Here is a 25052-nt window from a genome sequence, read left to right on the forward strand (position 1 = left end):
TGGATGTACAAGCATTGTATTTCATGGAACGTGGAATGGCCCATGACCGCGTGCCAATAGCTGATGGTTATGTGGATAAGCAAACACCTGCAGCAATTGCTAAATCCAATCGTTTTTGCTTAAGCAACACAACTGCTTATCAAGCTGTAGTACATGAAAATGAGCAATTGAAGGAGAGGAATGAAGCACTGAATGAAACAAAAAAGAAGTTGAATGAGAATAATGAGATTCTCTTTGAGGAAAATAGTATTAATCGTGAGATGATGCTGGTAGTCACCCCTCTCCATGTTACAACTTACTGGTCATATGCATTGATCTGATTTTTTTGCACATCAAATTTTAGAGACTTTTCGAGGATCTTAAAAAGCCTCTACCTGCTGATCTGATGAATCGTCTAGCAAATATCAATGCCCATCATCATTAGGTAAATTGTTTTGCTATTCTCTCTATGTACTATAGGAGTATGTCAATAGCCATGTAGAGTAGTTGAGCCTGACCTTGTAGTTATTCAACTACTACACCTAGATGTATACTCTATGGAATGGAATCGAGACAAGCAGTTCAGTTGCTGCACTTGTGTGTATATGCTCTGTTATCACCCCTCTTCTTCCTCCTCTAGCCTATAACCGATGTGTGGTTGGACTACTGCTCTCATGTGTAGGGAGGTTGGCTGCCAACATAAATGTTGTATTATTCATGTCTAAAATTGGTTAAACAAATGTGAGTCTAGTTTTGGATATATCCTTTACACTTGCTGTTTTAGATAAATAAATGTGACAACCACTTGCTGTTTTGGTTAAATAAATGTGGCAACCACCCGCTATTTTAGCTAAATAAATGTGGCAACCATCCTTTTTACTTGAAGTCTAAGACCATGATTGATCTTTGAAAGTGCATCTAGCCCTTTAGTGGGTTTTGGATGATTGAATGACAACGTGATTAAAGGTCTAACCCATTTGCTAAGTGTGGACATGTAATAGGTTATCTCACAGGTACTTAATGAAAGCCAAAATGATATGTTGTTGTATAAACAATCTAGTTCAAGCACAAGACAACAATGCAAATGGAATTCATGCAAAGGCTTATTTCTTGTGGGATTTCCATCTACTATGTGAAAGCAAGCCCGGTAAAAATTAGTTGATGAGACATGAGGGATTGCATATGGAATGGTCTCATATTTGAAGCTTGCTAAATTGAAATAAAAAATATAACAATACAAATGAATGGATGATTCAACACAAGATGTGACTTGATGGCTTGAGATGGTGAAGATAGCAAGGAAAAGCTTCGAGGTACTAAGCAAGGGTGAAGGGCAAGCGACGGCTTGGTGGCCGAAGAACCTAGCTAGGGTGAAGAAGAAAGTACTTGCATTGAGTTGAGATACTAATCAAGCTATGATGGTCATATTGATGTGGAGGATCAAATCTATATTGGACAGAGTGTTAAAAGTGACTTGATGCATTTGGAGTTATTCATATTTGATGAATGGAATCAAGTCACATGCTCAAGATGGCTATGCTCAAGTGAAAAAGATCAAAGTTGACATGTTGGCACCCTCACTTGATGAAGATTGGAATACATGGCTTCGGTTGAAAAAGATCAACTCAAAAGGTTTAAATTTGTTATACTCTTTAAATTTGAGTTAATAGGAATGCTGTACTATTAAGCGGGTTGCATCATGTTGATAGATAATGTTTCATAAGTGCTCAAGCCAACCCATGTGAGTTTTGAGTGTTTGAGAGACAAAAGAGCTAACCTATGTTTTGCTAATCTGGCAATATGATACCGGACGTGTCCGGTATTTGCCCAGCAATGGTAAAATTGTTGTTCTCGGGTTGGTTCATCGGGAGTTCCGGCAATGGTCAGGAGTTCCGACATCTTGGGCTTAACTGACTTGGAAGCGTTCACTGTCCTGGTCATACTGAACGTGTTCGGTATTTGTATCGAACGTGTCCGGTATGGATGGCCCGAGGCCAATGGCTAGTTTTCAAAAGCCTTGAGGGTCAGGAGTTTCGACGTGAGTCAGGAGTTCCGATGGTCGGGAGTTCCGGTATGCATCGGGAGTTCTGACACTTCACATACTTTAACTCAGTTATCGTGGTTTTCAAATGTGCTGAGGGTTGGGAGTTTCGACGTGAGTTGGGAGTTCCGACGCCTCACAATGTTACTGTAACTCAGTTACCGTTGGTGCAGTGTAAGTTATACCGGACGTGTCCAGGCAACGGCTATAAAACGGCTAGTTTTTCAAGGGGGCTATAAATACCCCCAAGCCTCCACCTTTGGGGGCTGTTGATTCTGCTGTTACACATACATGTTTTTGAGCCTTGCTAACTCTCCCAAACCCTCTCTTAGTGAGTATGTGATCCAAATTGCCAAATCAATTAGTGGGTTGAGAGAAATTAAAAAAGAGAGCAATCCAACCATTTGAGCACTTGTGCATATTGTCAATCTCGTGATTTGCATTTGTTACTATTGGACTCTTTGGTCCTAGATGGTTAGGCATCGCCGAAGAGCACCCAAGAGATTGTGGTGTGCCTCGGAAAGTTTGTAATGGTCGATTCTGCCGCCTTAGAAGGGAAGGAGGAAAAGGAGTTGGAAAAGACTCCAGCATGAGTGACCTTTGTGGTACCCTCTAGGGTTGACCTTCGCTGGGTCGCCCGCTGCCCCCTCAATGGAGAGTAGGACTCGAACGAGTCCAAACTTTGGTAAAACAAATATCGTGTCTCAATTCGTATTTCATTCGATATTTGTGTTGCTCTAGCTCTTGTGTAGGTTCTCTGTGTATATTATCATCTCTAGTAGATACCTACAGTTTGGTTTGAAGATAGAAATCAAAAGGAGCAAGTTTGGGGCTGCTCTGCAGAAACCGTGCATACCGGACATGACACGTCCGGTATACATACCAAACACGTCCGGTATTTCCTACCTGTGCTGAAAATATTTATTCTTTGTTCTAACTTTGTGTTGTAGAGTTGTTGCTTCTATATATATTCTTTATACCTTGTATACTCTATGTCTAACTTGTGAGGGGTGGTATTACTCTTCATTTCTGCATTTAAAGGTGTTAATTTTCAGAAACGCCTATTCACCCCCCTCTAGGCGGCATCCTAGGTCCTTTCAATCTTTTTTAGGTTTCTGCATCATCACATGTCAGCACTAACCCACTTGAAATACTTACTAGTGCTAATATCGTGGACACTGATGTTGATGATGATGACTACTATGATGAGATGAATGACAACAACAACTATGATGATGACAACCATAGTTCTGATGACTTTGATGAAGATGATGGTAGTGATGACATTAGTGGCAGTGAAGAAGCTGACATGAATAGTGGTAATGAAGAGGACAACATCAATGAAGAGGATGACAATGATGATAATGAGGATGATATCAATGATAATTGATGTAATGGATGAAAGTAAAACCTGAACATGGTACCATCGTACTTTTGGGCTCTTTTGATCCAAATTAATGGATGCTAGGCTTATTTTGTTAACCAGCGAGCCTAGGTTGAAACAAAACCTTTTGGTGTTGTACTAAGTAGACCTCAGAGCTATGTAGGTGCTGGGACTTGTTAGTTGGCTATGACTATGAGACAATATTGCCTTTCACCAATGTAATGGTGTTAGAGACTTTGTAATATGTTTGGAGTGCAATTGTTGGACACTTTGTGATATGTTTGGACTGAAATTAGTTGAATATATGCATGTTATGAAATCTGATTGTATTTGTGTTGGATTGACTTTTGAAATATGGGTGCATTTGGGATTTGGGTAGAAAATTTTCCTAGAGGTTTACTCTCATGAAATAAATGTTCCTAGCAGCAGTTCTAGACTCCTAGGAAAACCATATTTCATGAGGGTTTGAACATGTTTTCCTGGTGGTGTTGGACTCCCAGGGAAACCATATACCACAAGGGTTGAACATGTTTTCGTGGTGGTGTCTCCCTCTAATGAAAACTATATTTCATGATGGTTCAACCATTTTTTCGTGGTGATGTCTCCCTCTCATGAAATACTATTTTCTTATGAGTTTTGAGACTCTCACAAATTAATTTCACGACGGTGACCCCCACAAAATACCACCATAAAAAGCTACCTGCAAACCTGACGATAATGTAATTTTCGTGGAGGTGGCCTTCACAGACGTTCGTCATGAAAAAAAATCATGAGAGTTAACCCTCATGAAAACTGTATTTTCCTGGCTTCATTATCATGAGGACTAATGCATGATGGTTGGTCATCACGTATTGTTTTCATGAGGGTAAAAACATATTTCATGATGGTATTTCCACTCTCACGAAATCTCAGCTTTGTGGTAGTGTGTCCAGATGTGGATCATCCTCGTCCACTCGCTCACATGACTTCCCAGATCCATGGCTCATCCTCATCCACTTGTCCACACTGCTTTGTGTTGTGCGCCCCGCTCGCGGTCACAGTTCGGATCCTGCCCGCACTGTTTGCCAGCACCGCCCCTGCCCGAGCCACACACCCGCAGCCCATACTCGCGGCTCCTGTCGTGGTTGCGCTCCATCCACCTGTCGCGGCCACTGCCGAGGTTCGTGCCTCCGACGAGCTCCGCAACGGCGACCTCTACGCACTCTGTGGCATTGAGCTCCATGCCGGTGTCGAGCTCCACAATGGACAAGCTCCATTCGTCCAAGCAGCGAGGTGACATTGCGCTTGCGCTAAAAGTACATGTTGCAAGCGTATGTTTCAAGTGTTTCATATGTCTCAGAGGTATGTTGCAAGGGTTTCGTATGGATGTTGTAAAAGTAGATCGGGATGTTGCATATATTGCAATGGTTGTACACATATGTTGCAAACGTTTGTTCTTAATGTTTCATCTGTTTTTAGACGTATGTTGCATGTGTGTTTATCTGGATGTTACATATATTTCACATATATGTTGCAAGCATTTTATCTGAATGTTGCGTATGTGTTACAATTGTTTTCAAGTGTTTCTTTCAGGTGTTTTTGCAAGTATTTTAGATGCATGTTTTAAATATTTCATCTATCTTTAGACGTATATTGCAAGTGTTGTATCTGGATGTTTCAAAAGTAGATCGGGTGTTGCATCTCTCTACTCGCTTTCTGCTGCCTCGCCTCCTCCTCGCCTTCTACTGCCTTGCATCCTTCTCAGACTACAGAGGGGGCATAGCGGGGGCCAGCGAACAGGGTGCGCCGGGGACCGGGGGCCAGTAAATAGGACGCTCTGGGGGATTGCGGAGCGGACACGAGCGCACGCTGTCCCCTTCTATTACGTAGGCAGGTAGCACTTCAGCCCCTTTTAGTTTTCTATTTTACGTAGAAAGCTGAGATGATCACATTGGTGGGCCACGATGCGAACTGGTTTGGTTGGCTAGGACTAGGAGATGCGTCCGGATGCGTTGCGAGCGCCGGATGTCCGGGCGCTAGTGCCCCATTCCATTAGCATATAAATATATAATGAAACTACAACATTCAGAGACATGTTCAGGAAGCAACAAACAAGTCCAGAACCTACTAACTGTCCTTTACCAATTACCACTAAGCCAACCTAATCCAGATGACCTAGCTAAAAGACACAACTATAGATAGACATAAAACTTTGCGAACACAAGGTTCATATATACCCTTATGTGTCAAGTTGTGATGAGTGATTATCAGGACATGATCGGCTTTGGTTGAATTTGAAGACTAACCATTGCGTGAGTGCGTGTGCAACATGTCTCTTGGCTGTGTTGGTGTGCAGGTGTGAAGCACATAGGCACATTAAAATTGTCCCAAAAAATCAGTATATCATTAACTTATAAGCACAAGATCACACACTTATCAGCTTTGTTCACAACAAAGCCAGCAGATGTCAAAAATCTATCAAACTTTTCATGCCATTGCTTAGGTGCTTGCTTTAGGTCATACAAAAATTTCAATAGTTTACACATCATTCCATCTAACCTTTTTCTATAAATCCATTTGATTGATCCATATAGATCTCTTCCTTAAACTCTCCATTCATGAAAGTCTTAACATCCATTTGATGAATGAGAAGACCATATGAGACTGCCAAGAAAAGTAGCACTCCAATAGTAGTCAAGTGAGCATCTCATTAGATTGAAAAACCTCAATCCCCTTTCTCTATAACTAGGATTTAGTAGGAAAAAAAGCTCTAGTAGTCCCTTTCTAATCCCTTCTTCCTATACTTTTTCTTAATCTCTCGAAACTTCTCCTCAATCTTGGGGATGCCTCCGCGCCGAGGCGCCGCATGACATAGGCCACTAGGACGCTGCTATGGTCCACAAGGGCGAGGAAGCAGGCCAGCCACATCCACAAAACTCGTAGTCCCATGAAACAAACATAAGATTTTTAAACCCCTGACTCTAAAGTCTCTCATTCCTTCCTTTTACCTCCAACCAAACATGACATCTAATTAAATTAATGAGCATGTTACTACCCACTAGAGAATAGCTTGAGACAATCACCGTTATTTGGGCACGTGGGGTAAACCTTTTGGGCCTTGTTTGATGCGCATGTATTCATCTCAATCCACTCTAACACATGTAGATCGAAGTGGATACACATGCATCCAAACAAGGCCTTAGCTGTCGAAGCTTTGATCAAATGTTTAGTTTTTTCAGAAATATAAACTCTGTGCAGTCCTTGGGAAGGACTTTCATAGTCCATACATTTTTCCAATGCATGTGAGCATGGAAAGGAGAAAAACATCATGTAGTAATTAGGGGAAGAAGATGTTGGGAAATCCTCCTCATGAATGGGCCATGGGGAGAGTAATTGCTCCCAGAGAGCAGCCCCACATGTCATGGTGTAGCAAAAGAAAGTAGACCAAACTTGTATGCATCTAGTATTTGCTTCTTTGGCTTCTAGAAGAAGGAAGAAGCATCTGGACAGCAGGACCACTACTTCAGTCTTGCCTCATCGTGAGAGGGAGTAGCAGCACAGTACAACCACTCCTAGTGTGTGAGTGAAGACAACTCAGTTCAGCCCCTTGTTCTCCTTGTGCCTGAGAGGGAAGAAAACTAGAGATAAGAAAGAGAGGGAGAAGAGTGAGATTAGAGAGGAGATCTTGCAATAGATCAAGAAGGGTTTGTCCTCAAGGTTGTGAAGCTTCAGATGACATCCTTGGTGCCTCTACTCTAAGTTCCACCTTCATTTGGTGAGGTCTTTCCACTCCCTAAGTAGCAGCCTCAAATCTTATTGTTTCTATACAAGATCTATTGTATCTTGTTGTATGATTGCCTCCGGTGCTAACTAGAAATAAACTTGTTCTAATCCCACAAGCATATAGTGGAAGAAGATTTGGCTAGCTTGGTCCTGTGGTTTTTACCCTGATTTGGGGGTTTTCCACATTAAATCTGGTGTCTTATTATTGATGCAAGTTTGGCTGCAACTAGTTGCGACTGCAGTTGCAAGTGATTTGCTGCAACTAGTTGTGCTTGCTGTTGGTGCTGTTGTGATCAGTTGCAATCAACTGCAACTGGGTTGATGTGATGACAACTGATTGGGACCAGTTGTGACTACTGCTATTTCCTCCATATATGTGTGATGCATATGTTTTCTTCCATGAGTAGGTGACGACCTAAGCTAATTTCGCATTGTGGTGAAATTAAGTGATTCCACTATCAACTAACAAGTGTGTTAGTGTGGTTATCCCAACAGAAGAAAAAGAAAAAATGCTCGCTGCATCCGTTTGAGCTACATATATTGGCCATGCAGCCACAACCCACAATATCATGATGCTAGGCACCAACACAGGAGACTTGGAGAATGCAGGGCTGGACGCCTATGCCGGCCCATTTTAGTACAAGAGACTGATCACGCATCAAAAAGGGAAAACGAGTAAGGCAGGGACACTAAAGAGAATCTTGATTTGAATGAGGGTCCAAGCACCACTATTGCCGAAACAACAGAAATCTCCCTTGAAGAGTGCTAGAGAAGGATGCCTAGATTTGGGATTGTTTAGCTCATCTACAACATAAGAAAGATTTGGTTGAGCATATCTTGCAAAGATCAAGGTCCCTAAGAAAATCTCCAATTGAGATAGGTTGATTCATTTATATAGTATGATTATTGGAGTGTGAATTAATTCAAATTTTGTTGCCAACATTATATTTCAATTTTATTAGATGGTCAGGTATTCCAGTACTCGATTTAGTAACAATTACAGGCCACATCATGCTGTCAACATTATAGACAGCTTATGAAACTATGAAATGAAAGTATGAAACAGTACACTAGGATACCTTGTTATTCATTAACCAGACCACTCCTATTTAGATGATGTGCACCCTTCGAAACCACACAATCAACCCATGCACTGGGAATGGCCTAAGAACATTCTGAGCACCAAACTCCAAAAATAGAAAAAAAAATGAAGGAAAATAATCTCAATATTAGGAGTTTAGGACATTCAGGGAGATCAGCATTGAGAAGTTCATGAGAAAATTAATCATGGTAACTCAACAGATGCTAAGAACTCTTGCTCCAAGCTGTAGCACCCATGGCTTGGTTAGTCCACCTAAGTGCCTAATAGCTCCTGAGCTCTTGAATATAGCAACAGTTGCATCTCTTCATCATTTTCTAGAGCAATTCTTCACAACTTTGACCTTTTCATTTGCACAGCATGCAATGCTATCTCAACTTGCTTCATCATAGGTCTATCTTCACCTTTAAGTTTCAAACACATCTCAGCAAGGGATGCAACACTTTCTATCTCTTCCTCGGTTGCCTCTTCGCGAATGTGAGCAGCAACTATCTCCTCAACTGGCCTTGACTTCAACTCACATAGAAAGTAACTTGACAAGTTTTGCCTTAAACCTGACTCATCAGTGAAAATAGGTTCCCTATGTAGGAGGAGCTCCAAAATACCTACTCCAAAACTATATACATCGCTCTTTTCATTTAACTGCCCAGTATGGTAGTACTCCGGATCTAAGTAACCAAATGTGCCTTGAACATGTGTAGAGATATGGGTTTGATCAATAGGAACCAATCTAGAAGCTCCAAAGTCTGAAACTTTAGTGGTGTAGTTTGCATCAAGGAGTATATTAGATGACTTGACATCACGATGGAAGACTGATACAGAAGCTGCAGAGTGAAGATAACAAAGAGCTCCTGCAGCTTCGGTGGCAACTCTTAGGCAATCATCCCAGGACAAAGAGAAGTCGCTAAATGTACTTGAATGAAGAATTTGGAATAGCGAACCATTGGGAACAAAAGTCATATACCAATAGTGGGACCTTGGTCTCAAGGCAGCAACCAAAAAGTCTTACAATGTTCTGATGGTTTATCTGGGAAAGAAGGGCAACTTCATTGATGAATTCATTGATCTCATTTTGCTCTATTATCTTTGACTTTTTTATAGCCACCACACGTTGATCAGATAAAATGCCTTTATAAACCATACCATGCCCACCACGGCCAAGGATGCGTGTTTCATCAAAGTTGTTTGTGGCCTTTTCTAGCTCTTCCAAAGAGAAGATCTTTGTCTTGTCACTAGCATTTTCATCTGATGATAGTAGAAGGCCTTGGTTCTCACAAAAATACTTTTGATGCAGTTTCCTTTCAACTTCTCTTCTCCATCTATTAACAAAAAATGTGGTAGACAAGCCAAGAAGTAGAATTCCAAAGCCAACGCTAACTCCAATCACAATACCTATAATGGAAAGTTATACTTCTCAATGTCTTTGTGAGACAGCGGTCATTGTGAAATCTAATCAACGAGTACAAACTCACCTAGCAAAAGATTTCTCTGTCTTTTTTCTTTAGTGCACTGCTTTCTTGCAGTGTCATACTGTGTCTTTTTTTTTCTCGAACGTGCCTCGAGCACTGTTTTCATTAAGCAGGAGAAGAGAGTTTACACGAAATTACAACTAAACGCCATGGTAATCCACCGATTACCAAAGCACTCCGGCCCATGGGCAACGAGTGAAATTGATTTACATAACACTATGCTTGCGACGTGAATGACCCCTGAAGACTACATGAGTGTTAGCAAAGACAAGAGGTTCTTGTATCCCGCCAAACACCACTCCTCGGCCTCACCCCAGATCGAGCAAGCCAGCCCAGCCACGTCAGTAGAAGCTCCATCGAAAGTGCGCGAGTTCCTCTCCTTCCACAGTCTCTAGCCAACTAGGAAGAAGAGCGAATTGAACCCCTTTCTCGCCGGTTTTACAACGAGCTTTCTGTTGTGCATCCACCACTCCATGACATCCTCCTCATTGACGAGCACAACATCCAGGAGATGGAGTTTGGCCAGTAGAATGGCCCAAACCTCCCTGCTATAGACACAACCCAAGATGATATGATCCATACTCTCCGTCATTTGGTCACAAGTGATGCAGATGTCACTGTCTTGCAAGCCATGGTGAAACCGCCGTTCTGCGGTCTAGCATCTCTTGTGCAATACCAACCAGAAGAAGGCACGGACTCTTGGTGGCGCCAAGGTATTCCAAATCTCCCTTGACCCAAGAGTCCTCGAAGCACCAAAGAACATGGCTCCATAAGCTGAGGCCGAAGAGTAGGCTCCATCCGGTGTGAGCCTCCACCAAAACACATCAGGTGTTCCCTGCAAGGGCAGAAATCTTCGAACTTGCTACCACACCAACATGAACTCGTTGATGACCTGAACCGTATGTGCTCCGGTGATGTGGCGCACCCAAGCATTACCCGATAGTGCATCACATACTAGCGCCCCCCGACACCTTGCTACAACAACCTGAAAGAGCGCCGGTGCCAATGACTGAATGCTTGCACCATCAATCCAGTTGTCCGTCCAGAAGAAAGTCGATTCCCTAGAGCCAACAATGGACACTGTGGCTGCCTTGAAAACCGCAGTGACCACCTTTTCTTTTTTTTCTATGCAAGCTGGACCAATTCAGTCTTTGATCCACCCAACATTTCCACTCCCATCGGACCCTCAGTGCCACCCCAGCACGTCGCATATTAATGACGCCCAGCCCTCCAAGATCCTTTGGTTTGCAGCATGATTTCCATGCCACTTTGCACTTGCCTGCAGTGACCGTCTGCTCGCCACACCAAATGAAAGCACGTCGCCGCCTATCGATTTGCTCAATGGCCCACTGTGAAAGGCATAGCGCTATGGACATGTGGATCGGTATTGCCGAGAGTGTGGCTCTAGCTAATGTTGTCCTCCCGGCCATGTTCAGTAATCTACCTTTCCACTGTGGTATCCTAGAGGCGACGGCGTCTACCAGGCTCTGCTCAACGCTCTTCCTCAGCTTGAAAATTGATAGTGGAATACCCAGGTAGCGACATGGGAAGGCCTAGATCTTGCATAATAAAGTGTCACGCACGAGTTCTGCCTCCTGCTCTGAGCAGCCAATCGGAGTAGCCACACTCTTATCCAAGTTGGAGAACAGCCCAGACGCCAGGCCGAAGAGCTCCACCGCCCCCTTTAGGACGAGCAGATCATCCAAATTTGGTTTTATAAACATGACGATGTCGTCAGCGTACAAGCTGACCCTGAAAGGCAGCGCAGCGACCCCCAAGGGTGACAAGAAACCCTGGACATCCAGCCAGCAGATCAGATGGTTGAGAACCTCCCTGACGAGCACAAAAAGCATCGGTGACAGTGGATCACCCTGGCGCAGTCCCCTCGCATGGCATATTCTTCTCCTAGGCCTACCATTCAAAAGTATTTTTGTGCTAGCAGTTGACAGCATGCTGGAGACCCAGTCCCTCCACCGTTGGCCGAAGCCCAAATGTGCCAGCACCTCGAGCAAGAAGTTCCATGCCACTGAATCAAAAGCCTTGGCTATATCAATCTTGAGCAGGACACAGGGAACTCGTTTTTCATGAATCGCCTTACAGGAGAGGCGCACAAGCTGGAAATTATCATGTATGCAGCGACCTCTGATGAAGGCTGTCTGGTTTGGCCGAACCAAACTGTCCAGCACCTGTGTCATCCTTGCTGCTAGGCATTTTGTGATTAGTTTTCCAAAACTGTGAATGAGACTGATAGGGCGGTAGTCCTTGATCTCCTCAGGCTGATCTTTCTTTCTTAGCAGGATCATATAAGCATCGTTAAGTAAGTTGAAGTTTCTAGTGTCGCGCGCCCAGAACGCGTTGAAGGCGTTCAGAATGTCCAGCTTGATTACGGGCTAGGCCGTCTTATAGAAGAGGCCTGTGAAGCCATCTGGCCCTGGCGACTTGTCATTCGGCATTTCAGAGATCATTGCCCAAATTTCAGCTTCAGTGAAGTGGACCTCCAGGCTGGAAAGGTCCACCGATGGCAGCCCAATAATCCCAAGGTCGAATCTTTGGGAGGGAACAAAGATGGTGCCTAGGACTTGGTCATAGTAATGGTACAGCGCATCAGCCATTCCTTCTCCACTGACAATCACATTGTCATTCACGTGGAGAGACCGTATAAAGTTTCTGTGTTTTCTGTGGCAAGCCATGAGGTGAAAGAACTTGGTGTTAGCATCCCCCTCAGCTAGAAACATCATTCTTGATCGCTGTCTGGCCATCGTATGCAGCAGGGATGCCAAACCGAGCATGCGGACTTTCAGCGATTTATGCAGTTGTGACTCCTGCACAGAGAGCGACCTGGATTCCTGAGCCACATCCAGACGTGTGATTGCCTCCCGGACCAAGGCTAGCTGCATCCGCACACTGCCGATCTTCTTATCACTCCAGCTCTTCAGCGCCCGTGCCACATTTCTGAGTTTGTAATCCAGTACACGGAACGGGTCCGCATGCAACAGAGTTGCTGACCAGGCAGACCCCACAACCTCCATGAACCCTGGGGATTTGGTCCAGTGTGGTTCAAATTGAAACCTCTTTTTTGCCCATGGCACCACGTTTGCCATCATCAGCAGCGGACAATGATCGGAGCAATCTGTGGAAAGCTCCCGTAGGATATGATTCGGGTGCGCTTGCAACCAGCCTGCCGTGGTGAAGACACGGTCCAGCCGTTCCAGAGTCGGCTGGTCCCGCTCACTGGACCAGGTGAACCGTCTGCCGACTAGGTTGAGCTCTTCCAGCTCGACGGCATCGATGAATGCCCGGAAACGACGCATACAACGACGGTCGAGGCGATCGTTGCTCTTATCCTCTGCTCTGTAAATCATGTTGAAATCCCCACATAGCACCCACGGTCCATCAGCCGTCATCCTGAACTGGCGGAGTTCGTCCAGGAACTCGACCTTTTCCTGGTCCGCCTGTGGCCCATAGACCACCGTCAGCCACCAGCAGTCCTGTGGTGCGGCTGTGTTGGCCACCTTAGCCGATAAGAAGAAGCGACGTTTATCCACCTGGGAAACCACCCATTGTTCACGCTGCCAGCCAAATAAGATCCCCCCGGCTACATTAGCAGACGGCAGATAGTCATAGTCGAACATAGATCCCAGTATTTCATTAGCCAGTGAGTTACAAATGACGGAGAGCTTAGTCTCCTGTAGACACACGAGAGAAACGCGTTGCTGGGTCAGAAGGTCCCTAACGACATTGCGACGGGCACGACCATTCAGGCCACGCACATTCCAAACACAGCAGTTGTATGATATCATTGAGAAACAGAGGGCGCGACTGAAAACGGTCCCAGGCACCATTACAGCGCCTCCCCCTCCAACTCGGCCAAGTTGTGAGGGACCCCCTCATACTGTGTCTTGTGAGGGCATTTTGTGCAGTAGTAACTTCCTACGGTATTGTGGCAGGGTCCTTCACAGATGCTTGGTGTTTCACACTCATCAATATCTGCATCCACATGCGTTCTATAAGATGGAAAAAGAATCAATCAAAAGAGTACGTGTGTGTAGTTTTTGTATGAGTGAACCTTGGCAACCGTTTGGGATATATGGGTTTCCATCAAAGCCATCCACACATTTGCATCGATAGCCAATGTAGGTATCAACTCCAAGGACTATGTAGTTGACATGTAAGCATGTACTGTTTGCACTAACACACGCATATGCTATGATATCCTGTTGTGCCTGTTGGCAGCTCAGACTGGATACCGCCCAATGAAAATCCTCAGTGACTACAGAAGCACTGTAGAAAGGACCAGAACGATCTCTTGCTTCCATAGAACTGTTAACGCTAGCGGCCAGGACGCCTTTGCCAATATTGAGGTCTGACACAACGTATTGATTCCATAGAAATGTAAGCGTTGAGGATGCCACGTCAGTGCAGTTGAGCTGAAATTCTTCTCTTCCAGAGCAGCCTTCTTCTAGGCCGAATGGGAATGGAACACTGATGTTCCCACATGATCGACGACAATTCACCTTCTGTGGTTTTGGATTATACACTGTTAGTTGTTTGAGAACAAGTTAATTGCATAGCCAATAGCTGTTCAAACAACAACAACTAAATGTGGTAATGTTTTGATGACAGTTAATATCAAGCAATTATAGGTAGTTTACCTCTATGATCAGGCAAGCAACCACCAGCATATGCATGCACATAAGGATTGCCGACATACCCATCAGCGCACATGCACAAGTATGTAGGGTAAATCCCGTACACATTAGATGAGCATGTGCTGTGCTCGCTCACACAAGCGTATCTGGTCTTGTTCTCCGACGCAGCGGCACAGTTTTGGTGATTATCCAGTAGGACACCCCAATAAAGCAGCATGGAATCGGTTTCAATGCTGATTCTGGACCATAAAGAGCTCAGGTTAGATGGTTGTGCTTCAGCATCATCAGGTCTGCCTTCAAGCTTGTTATCGTTCCTGACGAACTGGAGGTTCAAGCTGGAAATATCACTTTCTTGATATGTAGTTTCTTGAGTATGGCTGCAACACCCGGTGCCGTTGCACTGATGCTTGGCAACGGTTTCCGTGATCCCTTCGCTGGGGCAGGTAACACTACATATCAAAGTCCTTGAGTGAACGTCATCCACAAGATAAGCATCGAAGTCACAGCCAATGAAGTTTAGTTGTACGCAAAGCGAGCCAGTAAAAGACCGGCCTGGTGCCTTCCATGACATGTTGTACACTCTAACGCCGGACATCATGGGGATGGTACGTGGCGACGGGTAAACCTGTTATTAACCATGATCTATGAAATAAATATTATATTTTTTCTAGGAAAAACTTCAGCCATAATAATTACTGCCTTATATGCATGCAGAACGCAACCTGACCTTCCTAACTAAAAATACTATATTTTGTCATAAACTAATCTATCATCTATCAACTCGTGCTCTGTACAGGTTAGCAATTTAACTGCGAACACATGATCCATATGTACCCATGTGGTTAGGTTTGTGACGAGTGATTGTCAACAAGCGCTTTGGGTTGAGTTGTTTGAACTAACCGAGGCATGAGTTGGATTGTGCAACATGTCTCTTGGGTTGTGGTGCGTAGGTGTGGAGCTCGGAGACGATGGTTGACGACGAAGGTACAGGTCAAGCGGGTCGGTGCTGGTGGACTGGGAGCAGTGAAGGATGGATGCCGGGGTTTGGATCGAGGGACCGGAGAAGCCAGGTAATCGACCGTAGGTGGCTGACACCTGGGGTCATTGGCAAGTGCAAGAGTACATGGAAGTAACCGTGTTGACCACAGTGACACATGTCGAGTGGTTTGGTGGTTTGGGCCTCAAAACCACTAGTGGACGATTTTTGGGTTTGGGCCTCAAAACCCCGGTGCTGTTCCAGCGGGAATCGAAGGCGACATTGGTGTCATCGCGAGGCTTGTGTCGAGGCGAAGCTAAGTCGGACGAGTGGATCTCTGAGTTGGGCCACAATAGCCCTTGGGTTAGGTGGTTTGCTCTAAATACTTAGGGGCATATTGGGAATGTGTAATAAACACTACAAATAAGAGAACGGTTGCCCCAATCAGTCATATCTCTCTAGCATTTCATTTTTTTATCTCTTAGTTTTTCTGCCTCTAGTGTTCTACTGAGAGGTCCACATATGAACTAGCTGCAGCCTGTGTGACCGGATCTTTTGAACTTGTGATTCTCGTGGGAAGAGAGGCCCTTACCTCTCGTTGTCCTCTTCAATTCAAATCCGAGTTCTTGTTCTTGTGATTCGTGTTTTGGTGTTCTTCGTTCTTGGTTTCTTCTCTCCCCCGTTTTGCTTCGATCTCTTGGTAAAGTCGATTTCGTGTGGTTTCGTTCAATTCGATCAGAGATGAGCTAGGACCTGTGTTGATCTTGTTCACCGAGTGAATTCGATTGAATCAACACGAGCTCATAGATCCGGACGATTTTCGTTTTGGGGAGGAAAAACCGAGTTCTTCGCGATATTTGAAATTTCCCGGGGTTTGGCTAAGTCTTGGGCGATGATTTCTTAGGGATAGCCCACCTGCTGCCTTGTGTCCCTCTAGTAAAAATTGTGGCAGTTGGTTTTGATTTGGCCAAGATTCGTTTGATTTTGGTTCACCAGTCCTTGTACCGAACACGACCGGTGCGTGTTGGGCTCGGCGCAGTGCTATTCTTCGCCTGCTGCTGTTCTGGTCGTGCACACCGTGAAACCTGTGTGCATCGGTCTTGAGCACCGGTTACACCACCGGATGCAACCGGTGCGTGTTGTGAGCAGCGAGTGCAGTTCCTCGCTCTTTGTCTTCTCTCTTCGTGCGCACCGTGCAAACCGGTGTGCACCGGTTTTGGGTCATCGGAGCTGCGTTCCAGAGAGCCTCGCTCCCGTTCTCCTCTGCCCAAGAGCATCGGTGGTATCCGGTGCACCACCGGTTCTGGCCCTGATTACGGGGTGTCCAGAGAGGTTCGCGCTGATTTGGGACAGCCGCTTAAGTTTTGGAAAGAAAAATTAGGCTCCCATTCAAACACCCCCGCCCCCCTCCTCTGGCCACCGTTATCGGTCCTTCATTAACAGACATAAGAATGAAGTCTGTTTGATCCCTGAACTTGGTTGTTGAGTCTACCCCCCACCTCCTTCTCCATAGCTCCATTGACTAAAAAAACTAGAAATCTTCGACCTCCATCTTTCAAAATGTGACAAATTACCGCCATACACCGGTGAAAAGTGGCCTCAAGAATGGTTTTGAGCCATGCCGTCCTTTTCTAGTTAAAAACGAGTGGTTTTAAAAATATAGAAAATATAGTCAAGCCTCCAAATAGTTTGAGAAAATACTAGAGATATATTAGGGCAAGGGACACGTTAATAAAATATTTGGAGCACGTGTAACTATATCTCTAAAAGCTATCAAAAATTGGATTGGGCTCTAGAAAAATGGGGATGGTGCGCCCTGCGATTTGCTGAACCTAAATCTATCTGGCATGGGGACAGCCACTGTTGCCAATAGAAGGATCTGAGTATCTGACAGTGGTAGACAGGGCAGGAAGGCCTAGCTTCAAAGACCTCACCTCCACGTGTGTTTGATATATTTTTAGTTAAAACCTTGGGTTGAGCTATGTGTTTGATGTGGAAATTGCTATGCACATTTCTTCATGCATACATGTATATAGAGTTTTCGTGTGGCACACATCATGCATGTATAAATTGACCTAAAATTTCATGTATCAATAATGGCATGTGTGTAATTTAGAAGCATATCTAGGAGTACTTTGGAATCTTCTTATAATGAAAGATGTAGGTAATTTAGATGCAATTTTAGTGTTTCTTTAGGTAAGTTTTAATATAAATACTAGTTGGGGAAAGCAAATTGTCATAGTAACAATTTAACATATGGATTGTTACATTCTGAGTCTTATCTGTTTTAGCTTGCAGACTGTAACAACAAACAAGGTCCAAATTGGCATCTAAAATGAATTGTGGCTAATAGTGGCCAAATTGCTAGTTTAGAAGCATCAAGGTTTCTTTGGATTATTTCTTGCAAATTTGTGGGTGGTTATTTTTCACAATGGAAAATGTGGGTTCTTTAGATCTAGATTTAAGGCATTACTTTGACTTATATATTTTTCATAATGGGATATGAGTTTGACTAGTAAATATGCCCGTGCGTTGCAATGGGAGAAAAAAACATATTCATGGTTATTTTAATTATTTCTCATAATAGAAAAACATAGGTAACTTATATCAAGATTTTTGGACTACTCTAAGTCATTTTTATAGTGGCATAGGTTGCAGTCTAAAAGGCAAATTAAGGGGCAATTCAAAGTCATTTTTTATAATGGTAGGGTGGATAATTTAGATGTGAATATAGGTGTTACTTTAAGTTAATTTGATAATAGCAAAGGTGCATAATTTAGATATTGATGTATGGGATATTTTAGAGAGAGAGAGTTTTTTTTAAATAATAAAATAGATCTAATAGCTATTATAGTAAAGATGATTATAGTTTCTATGTGTAGTGTCTATATGACGTGATAAATATAGAAACTGCCTAGTAGTGTTTGAGTTATAGTTGCCTTTAGGGTAGTCCCAGCCTAGAAGTTACTCCCTCCGTCCTGAAATATAGTGCATTCTGGTTATTCGAAGACAAAATAAGGGAGAATGCAATAGACGCATGTATCCCTCACTTACCTTCTTAATGTATTGAAATCTGATTCTATTCTGCATGATTAAAGGGTGAACTCTTAGTCTCCTTTCCTTACACAAAATATGGCAAGTACATGAGTTACTTTCCTTATACAAAATAATGACGTATTTTTATTTAAGTAAACATTATCTTCTTGTTCCCCAAATACACTATATTTGAGAACAAACTTCATATGCCAGAATGCACTATATTTCAGGACATAGGGAGTAGGATGGTTCCTATAGACACCAGTTAGGTTATCAACTAAGTAAAATGTTAACATAGTATTGGTATTAATAAGAGAAAGAATGAAATTGTTTCTTGTCCAGGAAACTATGTCCATACAAGAACTAAGATGGAAAGAAATATAATAGGTGAATGGTAGGAGAGAGATGATAGACGATTGGACAAAAATCTATTCTAAAGAAACTACGTATCTATTAAAAACTATCGTGTACAAGTTTGTGGTTAGACTACCCTTTATGTGCGTACCTGGATCATTATTAGTGCGGTCAGACGGGTCGATGCTGTGGACGACCTCTGTGTCGCCGTCGTTGAGGAAAAGCCTCGGGGGCTGCGTAGTGTAGTTGCAGATGAGCTCAAAGTCAGGGTCCCGGAAACAGCCGGCGCCGATGCCGAAGGGGTAGTCGAAGGTAATGTCGCCGCACGTCATGGGACAGTGGGCGAGCGTTGCGGCAGACGGGATGGTCACATTGTCTCCTGCTCCTGCTCCAGCCCCAGCGGCGCGCCCGAGTAGGAGGAGCACACCACCGATGATAAGCAGCGTGGCGTCAGGAGGCAGGAAGCCCATCGCGCTTCCCTGCAGCTCGATCTGTGGCTCTCTCCTAGTCCTCTCCGGTGAATGTATTGTCCAGCTCGAACTCGAGAATATATACTGTAAGCTTCAGCTACTGGCGGATCAAAATTATATAAGCAACAACTGGCCCCAAAAGTCCAAAGGACGTAGTATATTCAGTGCCGGCTCTGTTCGTTTCGCTGAAAGAGCAGGCTGAGAGAAAATTATTGTACCATGACTGATAGGCCGGGCTGATAAGTTCAAGCGAACAAGGCCCTCGCAGTGACATATACTCGACCCGTGGGGGGTAAGACAGCCCCCGAGCATTGTACTTAAGAAGAAGATCTTCTCACGTATGTCGAGAAAATCCTCGAACCTCTGTCCCATCCATACACAACGGCACTATAGCTCCCGTGAGACTAAATTGACCTTAAACATATGCTTTAGCGTGGGACAGACGAAGAGATTTTTTTTTCAATGTTCAGATAAACTGCATCTCCTTTGGCCAACAAATCCACCCTAAGAGGGTTCGAACTCTGACCGACAGAGTGCAAAAGTGCACAGCCAGACAAAAAAAATGCGACTGCAAGTTTGATTTACGGTTGCAAACCACGATGGAATAGTTGGCGAGTCGATATATATATATGCTCGGTTAATAATACCGTAACCGAACCTGGTACTAACTACCAATAATTGCATGCGTAAATTAAGCATGTCGCGGGACAAGGCAGTGAGATGAACATGGCGGCACATGTATCTCTACCCTACCTATCGGGGGTTCATGCTTTATAAAATACCAACCAATTAGTGGCTTGTTATGTTTGATTAAGTATATTGCTGTTCCTCCTATTCCTCCTCCACGAAGAATACAATGATCTGAAAAAGCACGGGTGGACTTTAGCAATGTCAACTAGGAGCAATGTTTTCCTAAACGGTAAACGGTCTTTATACGGTCGCTCTTCGTTTAGTGTTTAGGCTGTTTACTTTAAAAAAATACATATAATTATATATGTGCATGTAAAAAATCAAGTATTCTAGCATTTATACATATTTATCCGAGTAAAAATCAATTATTTTGGTATATATATATATATTTATGCATGTGAAAAGAACCAAATATAGATATTTATGCATGTAACGTACCAAGTGTACACATTTATAAATATAATAAACTTAAATATATAAATTTATCCATACAAAACTGAACTAGATTTACCTCGTGTTTGTCTAAACAACTATTTAAATAGCTGTTTAGCCCGTTTAACGTTGTTTATCTCCGTTCCGTTTAGGCTGTTTAGACCGTTTTTTCTTTTTCTTTTTTTTACTGTTTAAACGGTCAACCATTTAATTTCCGTTTAACCCTAAATAAAACAGTTTACTATCGTTTATCGTTTACTGGCTGTTTAGACGAATACTGACAGGGAGTCTTAAGCACCACTTACGACTGACCTTGTACTGTAGTGTAGTCTGTAGTACGTAGTATAAGAGTGGCTTGACTGATCGACGAGGACAGAGCATCCAAGCACCCAAAGGCCGCCAACGGAAACCCGTTTATTTATAATATATAAAACCCTTTTGAATTTCGAGAGGGAAGTACTAGCGATTTAACGCCTGCACCTCCCCCTCCGCTTCCTGCGCCTCCTGTTGTCGCCCAGCAGCTGCAGCAAGTGGCTATGGCAAGTGAGTTACATTGTAACATGTGCAACATCTGACGATCCACTTTTTAAAAAATATCATAAAATATTTGCAACATGTGTCTAAAGACGGATAAAACACTTGAAATATGCGTCTGAAATATTTGCAAAAACATCTTAAAGCACTTGAAAAACCATTACAAAACATATGCAATATCCAATAAAACACTTGCAACATGTGTAAAATATACGCTACATCCAAATAAAAACACTTGCAATATACGTGTATAGTCATAACAACATATGCAATATTCTGATCTACTTTTGCAACATCTATATAAAACAGTTACAACATACCTCTAAAACGTCTGAAAGAATTGAAACATACGTTTACAACATAGGGATAGAGGCCTGGGCCGGTCGATTCCGGGCATCAGGGTATGAGCCGGCAGTGAGCGGCAGTGCGCAAGCACCACTAGCACCGACCGCGCTCGTGGTTCCCTTGGCTTGGCTAGGGTGTGCCCAACCGCCATCGGCAAGGGCAGTGACGTTGGCCCGCGGTGGCGAGGCATCGCGACAACGCTGGGTTGAGGAAGAGGCTGGGGAGGCGTTGCGCTAACTGAGGGAGGAGATGGTATGGTCGGCTTGGGTGGAGGAAGGAGACAGCGATGGCGACGTGGGGCTCTGCTGCTGCCAGCAGACGAGAGAGACCGAGAGATGGGTAGGGCGGGTTGAAGCGAGGAATTTAGAGAGACGGAGCAGACGGAACGGGAAGTGGAAGCCGAGTCCGTACGACATGGACGGACGCCCGCGTCGGTACCGGTTTTGAACTTGAGATGGCAACCGGAAGGAAACCGTTTTTTTTTTTTTTTTTTTTTTTAGCAAGAAGGAAACAGCATATCTAAATCACATCCATTGCATAAAAAAAAAATCCCATCCAGTCCAACAGGCGACCAATGCAGCACTAGATGTTGGCCCAGCCAGCCCATCTTATTCCGCCCACCTCCAGCCCCACAAGGCCCAGAGCCCAATCTTATCCTCTCCATCGTCGTCCAACGAACGGCGGCGCGAGTGGGCGTGCAGAAGCCGAGAAGGCGCAGGCAGCAGGTAGGTTGGTTTCTGTATCTGTACATTGCTAATGCAAAGATCAGCTAAGCTTCTAGTATGCCGTAGAGCTGCGAGTTTCATATCCAGTCCAGTGAGGGGAATTGCTTTGGACGGTGCAGCGCCGACTGCGCAAGCGCGTGGGCAGAGGGAGGAGAGATGGAGGGGCTGACGTCCAGCGAGATCGCCGGCTTCGTGGTGGGTGCCCTGCTTCTCGGCGCCACCATCGCTGCCCCCAAGGTCGACGGCTTCATTGCCTCCTCCCAAAGAAGGTCCCTTCCCTCTTCCCATTTCTCCGTCCCTGCCTTTTGTTTCATTATTGTTAGCCCCAGTTCTAGTGTCTAGCATCTTAATTTGGAGTAGTGTAGGGAAGATGAATTAGAGTAGAATAGTTGGGGAATTACAAAAGCCCAAAAGGGTGAATGAATTTCCATAGAAAATAAGCTTGCGCAGTACATGTTCCCAATTTGGTTAAAATGTGTTGATTCCATATATTGTCAACCTCAATTGGTAGCCTGCCACTGTATGAGGAATACCGTCTTATTGCAAAGTGCGTCAGGAAATGAAACTGCTGACACTAATCTCCCTCAGTGCAATTCTCCCCCCAAAAAAAGATGTACGTAAGTAGCATATTTGGAGATGACTTATGTTCAAAAACACATGGTCAAATGCCTTGGGGGGGAAAAAGGGGTACGGTGTAGATAACTGGAGAAGATGACTTGGGTTCAGAAAATACATAACTGATGCTTTCCACTGTTCATCTTTTATCTGCTGAACAATGTTCAAATGCATAGCAGGTCACTAGGTATGTGCAAGAGGTGTGGTGATCTTCGGATTGTAGCATGCTCGCAGTGCAAAGGAACAGGCTCAGCTCGGAACGGACGGATACTCAATCTGGGCATGCTGGATGATCTCTACGAGTCCCTTGGAGCTGAAGCCAAGACTGACAATTTGGTTCCTTGCACAAAGTGCAGGTCGAGAGGGCGTCTCTTGTGTCCAGAGTGCTCCAAGATCGCTTGACCTTTCTCAACAATAGCGGTGAAAGGAAATATAAGGCTCTCAGTTATGCTCACAACTTGCTAGGAATAAAAGCGTGTGTATCCTTGTAATCATGTACTACTCAATGACAACACATGTTGATACGTACGGCTCCGACAAACACAAATCACTGCTGTCACTTTTTTGTAATCAGCCTATTTGCTTGTTGGTTTCAGTCAAAGATTATCAGCCAACCAATAGTATTTTTCTCTCACAACAAACCAATACCAACCAAGCTTATCAGCCTAGAAACCAACCAACGAACAGACCGAATATATGAAATTTCTGACCAACTACTGGTAAGGGTCATAGCTAGGGATGGTCCTGAAACATATAAGCACTCACCACAGCTATTCTATCCACTATCTCAATGCAGCTGTTCTCTGCGTTTGGTCGGGCTGGTTGGGTGTTTTGTATCCTGTTCTTTTTATTCTCTCGTCTAAAATTATGGTAAATCTGCTGTCATCCTTCCGTTCCGGGAAAAAATAAACTATCTAAAGGCAACACATATCAATATCAGTAATGCTACAGACAGCACGTCCGACGTCAGCGACTCCCTCCGAACAGACACATGACATGACACACACCATAATTTTGCCTTTTTTTTTTTATTTCCTGCTCATTTCCATCAGTCTGTTCGTTTGGCTGTGGCTTATCGGAAACGATCGTAAATTTTCAACTGGAACAGTATTTTTCTCTCACACAACCCAGGCAGCTGCGTTAACGTTCTTCTCTGCTCTGTTTTCCTTTCTCTACTCTGCTTTGTTTCTCCCAAGTGACACAGACAGATTCTCAGGCCTAGCTGCTCGTGAAGACGAGGAGGTACCTGGCTTGCATAAGCCTAGAGATGTCCCTTGCGGTGGAAGACGTATGCGAGGCGAAAACACGCCACCTGCGCCGCGCCCACCCGCCCTCTGCGTCACCGCCGCCCATGCCGCTCCCACCTGGTCCTCTGTGCTACGCTGCCCAGCTCCACGTTGCCGGCGAGCTCCACGCTGCCGGCGAGCACACTAGTGACCTTCATGTGCCAACCACCCACCCTCTACGCGCACCGCACGCTCGTGCTGCCCCCACACCCACCCTCTGTGCACCGCCACCCAGCTTTGCGTTGTCGACGAGCACACCAGTGACCTCCTCGCGCCGACGAGCCTCCATTTGTGAAGCAGCAAGGAGATATTTGCGCTGAAAAAACATGTTGCAAACGTATGTTTCGAGTGTTTCAGGTGTTTCTGAGGTATGTTGCAAGTGTTTTATATTGATGTTACAAAAATTGATCGGAATGTTGCAAAGGTCTGTTACCAATGTTTTATCTGTATTTTCAGACATATATTGCAAGTGTGTTTATATGGATATTGCATGTGTGTTTATCTGGATGTTGTAAATGTTTGCAAAGGTTTTCAAGTGTTTTCAGGAGTTTTTGTTCAAGTGTTTCATAAGCATGTTGCAAGTGTGTGTTTTAAATGTTTCAGTTGTTTTCAGAAATATGTTGCAAGTGTTTTATCTTAATGTTGTATATGTTACAATGGCTACTCACATATGTTGTAATCATATGTTCTAAATATTTTATCTATTTTAGACGTATGTTACAGCAAGTCCTCTATGTTTTTTACGACAAAAACTGTGGGGGAGCAAGTCCTCCATGTTGCAAGTGTTTCATGAGGCGCAGACAACCCCTCATGTGCAGGCGGTCCCCACAAGGCGGGCGAACGCAGGGGGCACAACAGGTCGAGCAGACGCAGACGTGCAGCATGATGCGGGCGAGGAGCAGTGCGCAGATGAGCAGCAGCTGGGCGCGGGCAAGCAACTACACGGCGAGCAGGGTGTAGCGAGCGGTAGGGCGGGCATGCATGCTCTGATGCGCGTCCATGAGTGGAGGCAACCAGAGGGAGTGCGTGGGAGACGACCACCGACATGGGACCCGACGCAGAGGTAGGGGCGCTGGAGCTTGTCCTTCTCTACGGATTCGTTTTGGCCGCTGGCGAATCCAACGGACAACTGAGGGAGGTGCGCTCCAGCTGGCTATTCGACCACACTTCTGCGAGTGTACAAGGACGGAGTGCGTCACGTGGGTC

At 44.4% G+C, this 25052-nt stretch overlaps 1 protein-coding gene and 1 pseudogene across 1 annotated transcript; one reads left to right on the top strand and one right to left on the bottom strand.

The window, feature by feature from the left end:
- Positions 1–8520: 8520 nt before the first annotated feature.
- LOC136511336 (putative wall-associated receptor kinase-like 11) lies at positions 8521–19219 on the bottom strand (annotated as a pseudogene).
- A 2732-nt stretch (positions 19220–21951) lies between these two features.
- Positions 21952–23138, top strand: LOC136513939 (uncharacterized). The gene is made up of 2 exons (XM_066507913.1): positions 21952–22214; positions 22740–23138. The coding sequence occupies exons 1-2, from the start codon at positions 22102–22104 to the stop codon at positions 22960–22962; spliced, it is 336 nt and encodes a 111-aa protein (XP_066364010.1). The 5' UTR covers positions 21952–22101; the 3' UTR covers positions 22963–23138.
- The last annotated feature ends 1914 nt before the right edge of the window (positions 23139–25052 follow it).

The sequence above is a fragment of the Miscanthus floridulus genome, chromosome 16 (assembly GCF_019320115.1).
Source record: "Miscanthus floridulus cultivar M001 chromosome 16, ASM1932011v1, whole genome shotgun sequence".
In the NCBI taxonomy this organism is placed as follows: Eukaryota; Viridiplantae; Streptophyta; class Magnoliopsida; order Poales; family Poaceae; genus Miscanthus; species Miscanthus floridulus.

Bases quoted from the DNA above. Each gene is read 5' to 3' on its own strand.
- LOC136513939 (XM_066507913.1), top strand. From the start codon at position 22,102: ATGGAGGGGCTGACGTCCAGCGAGATCGCCGGCTTCGTGGTGGGTGCC. The intron at 22,215-22,739 runs GTCCCTTCCCTC...AATGCATAGCAG, and splicing joins ATTGCCTCCTCCCAAAGAAG to GTCACTAGGTATGTGCAAGA.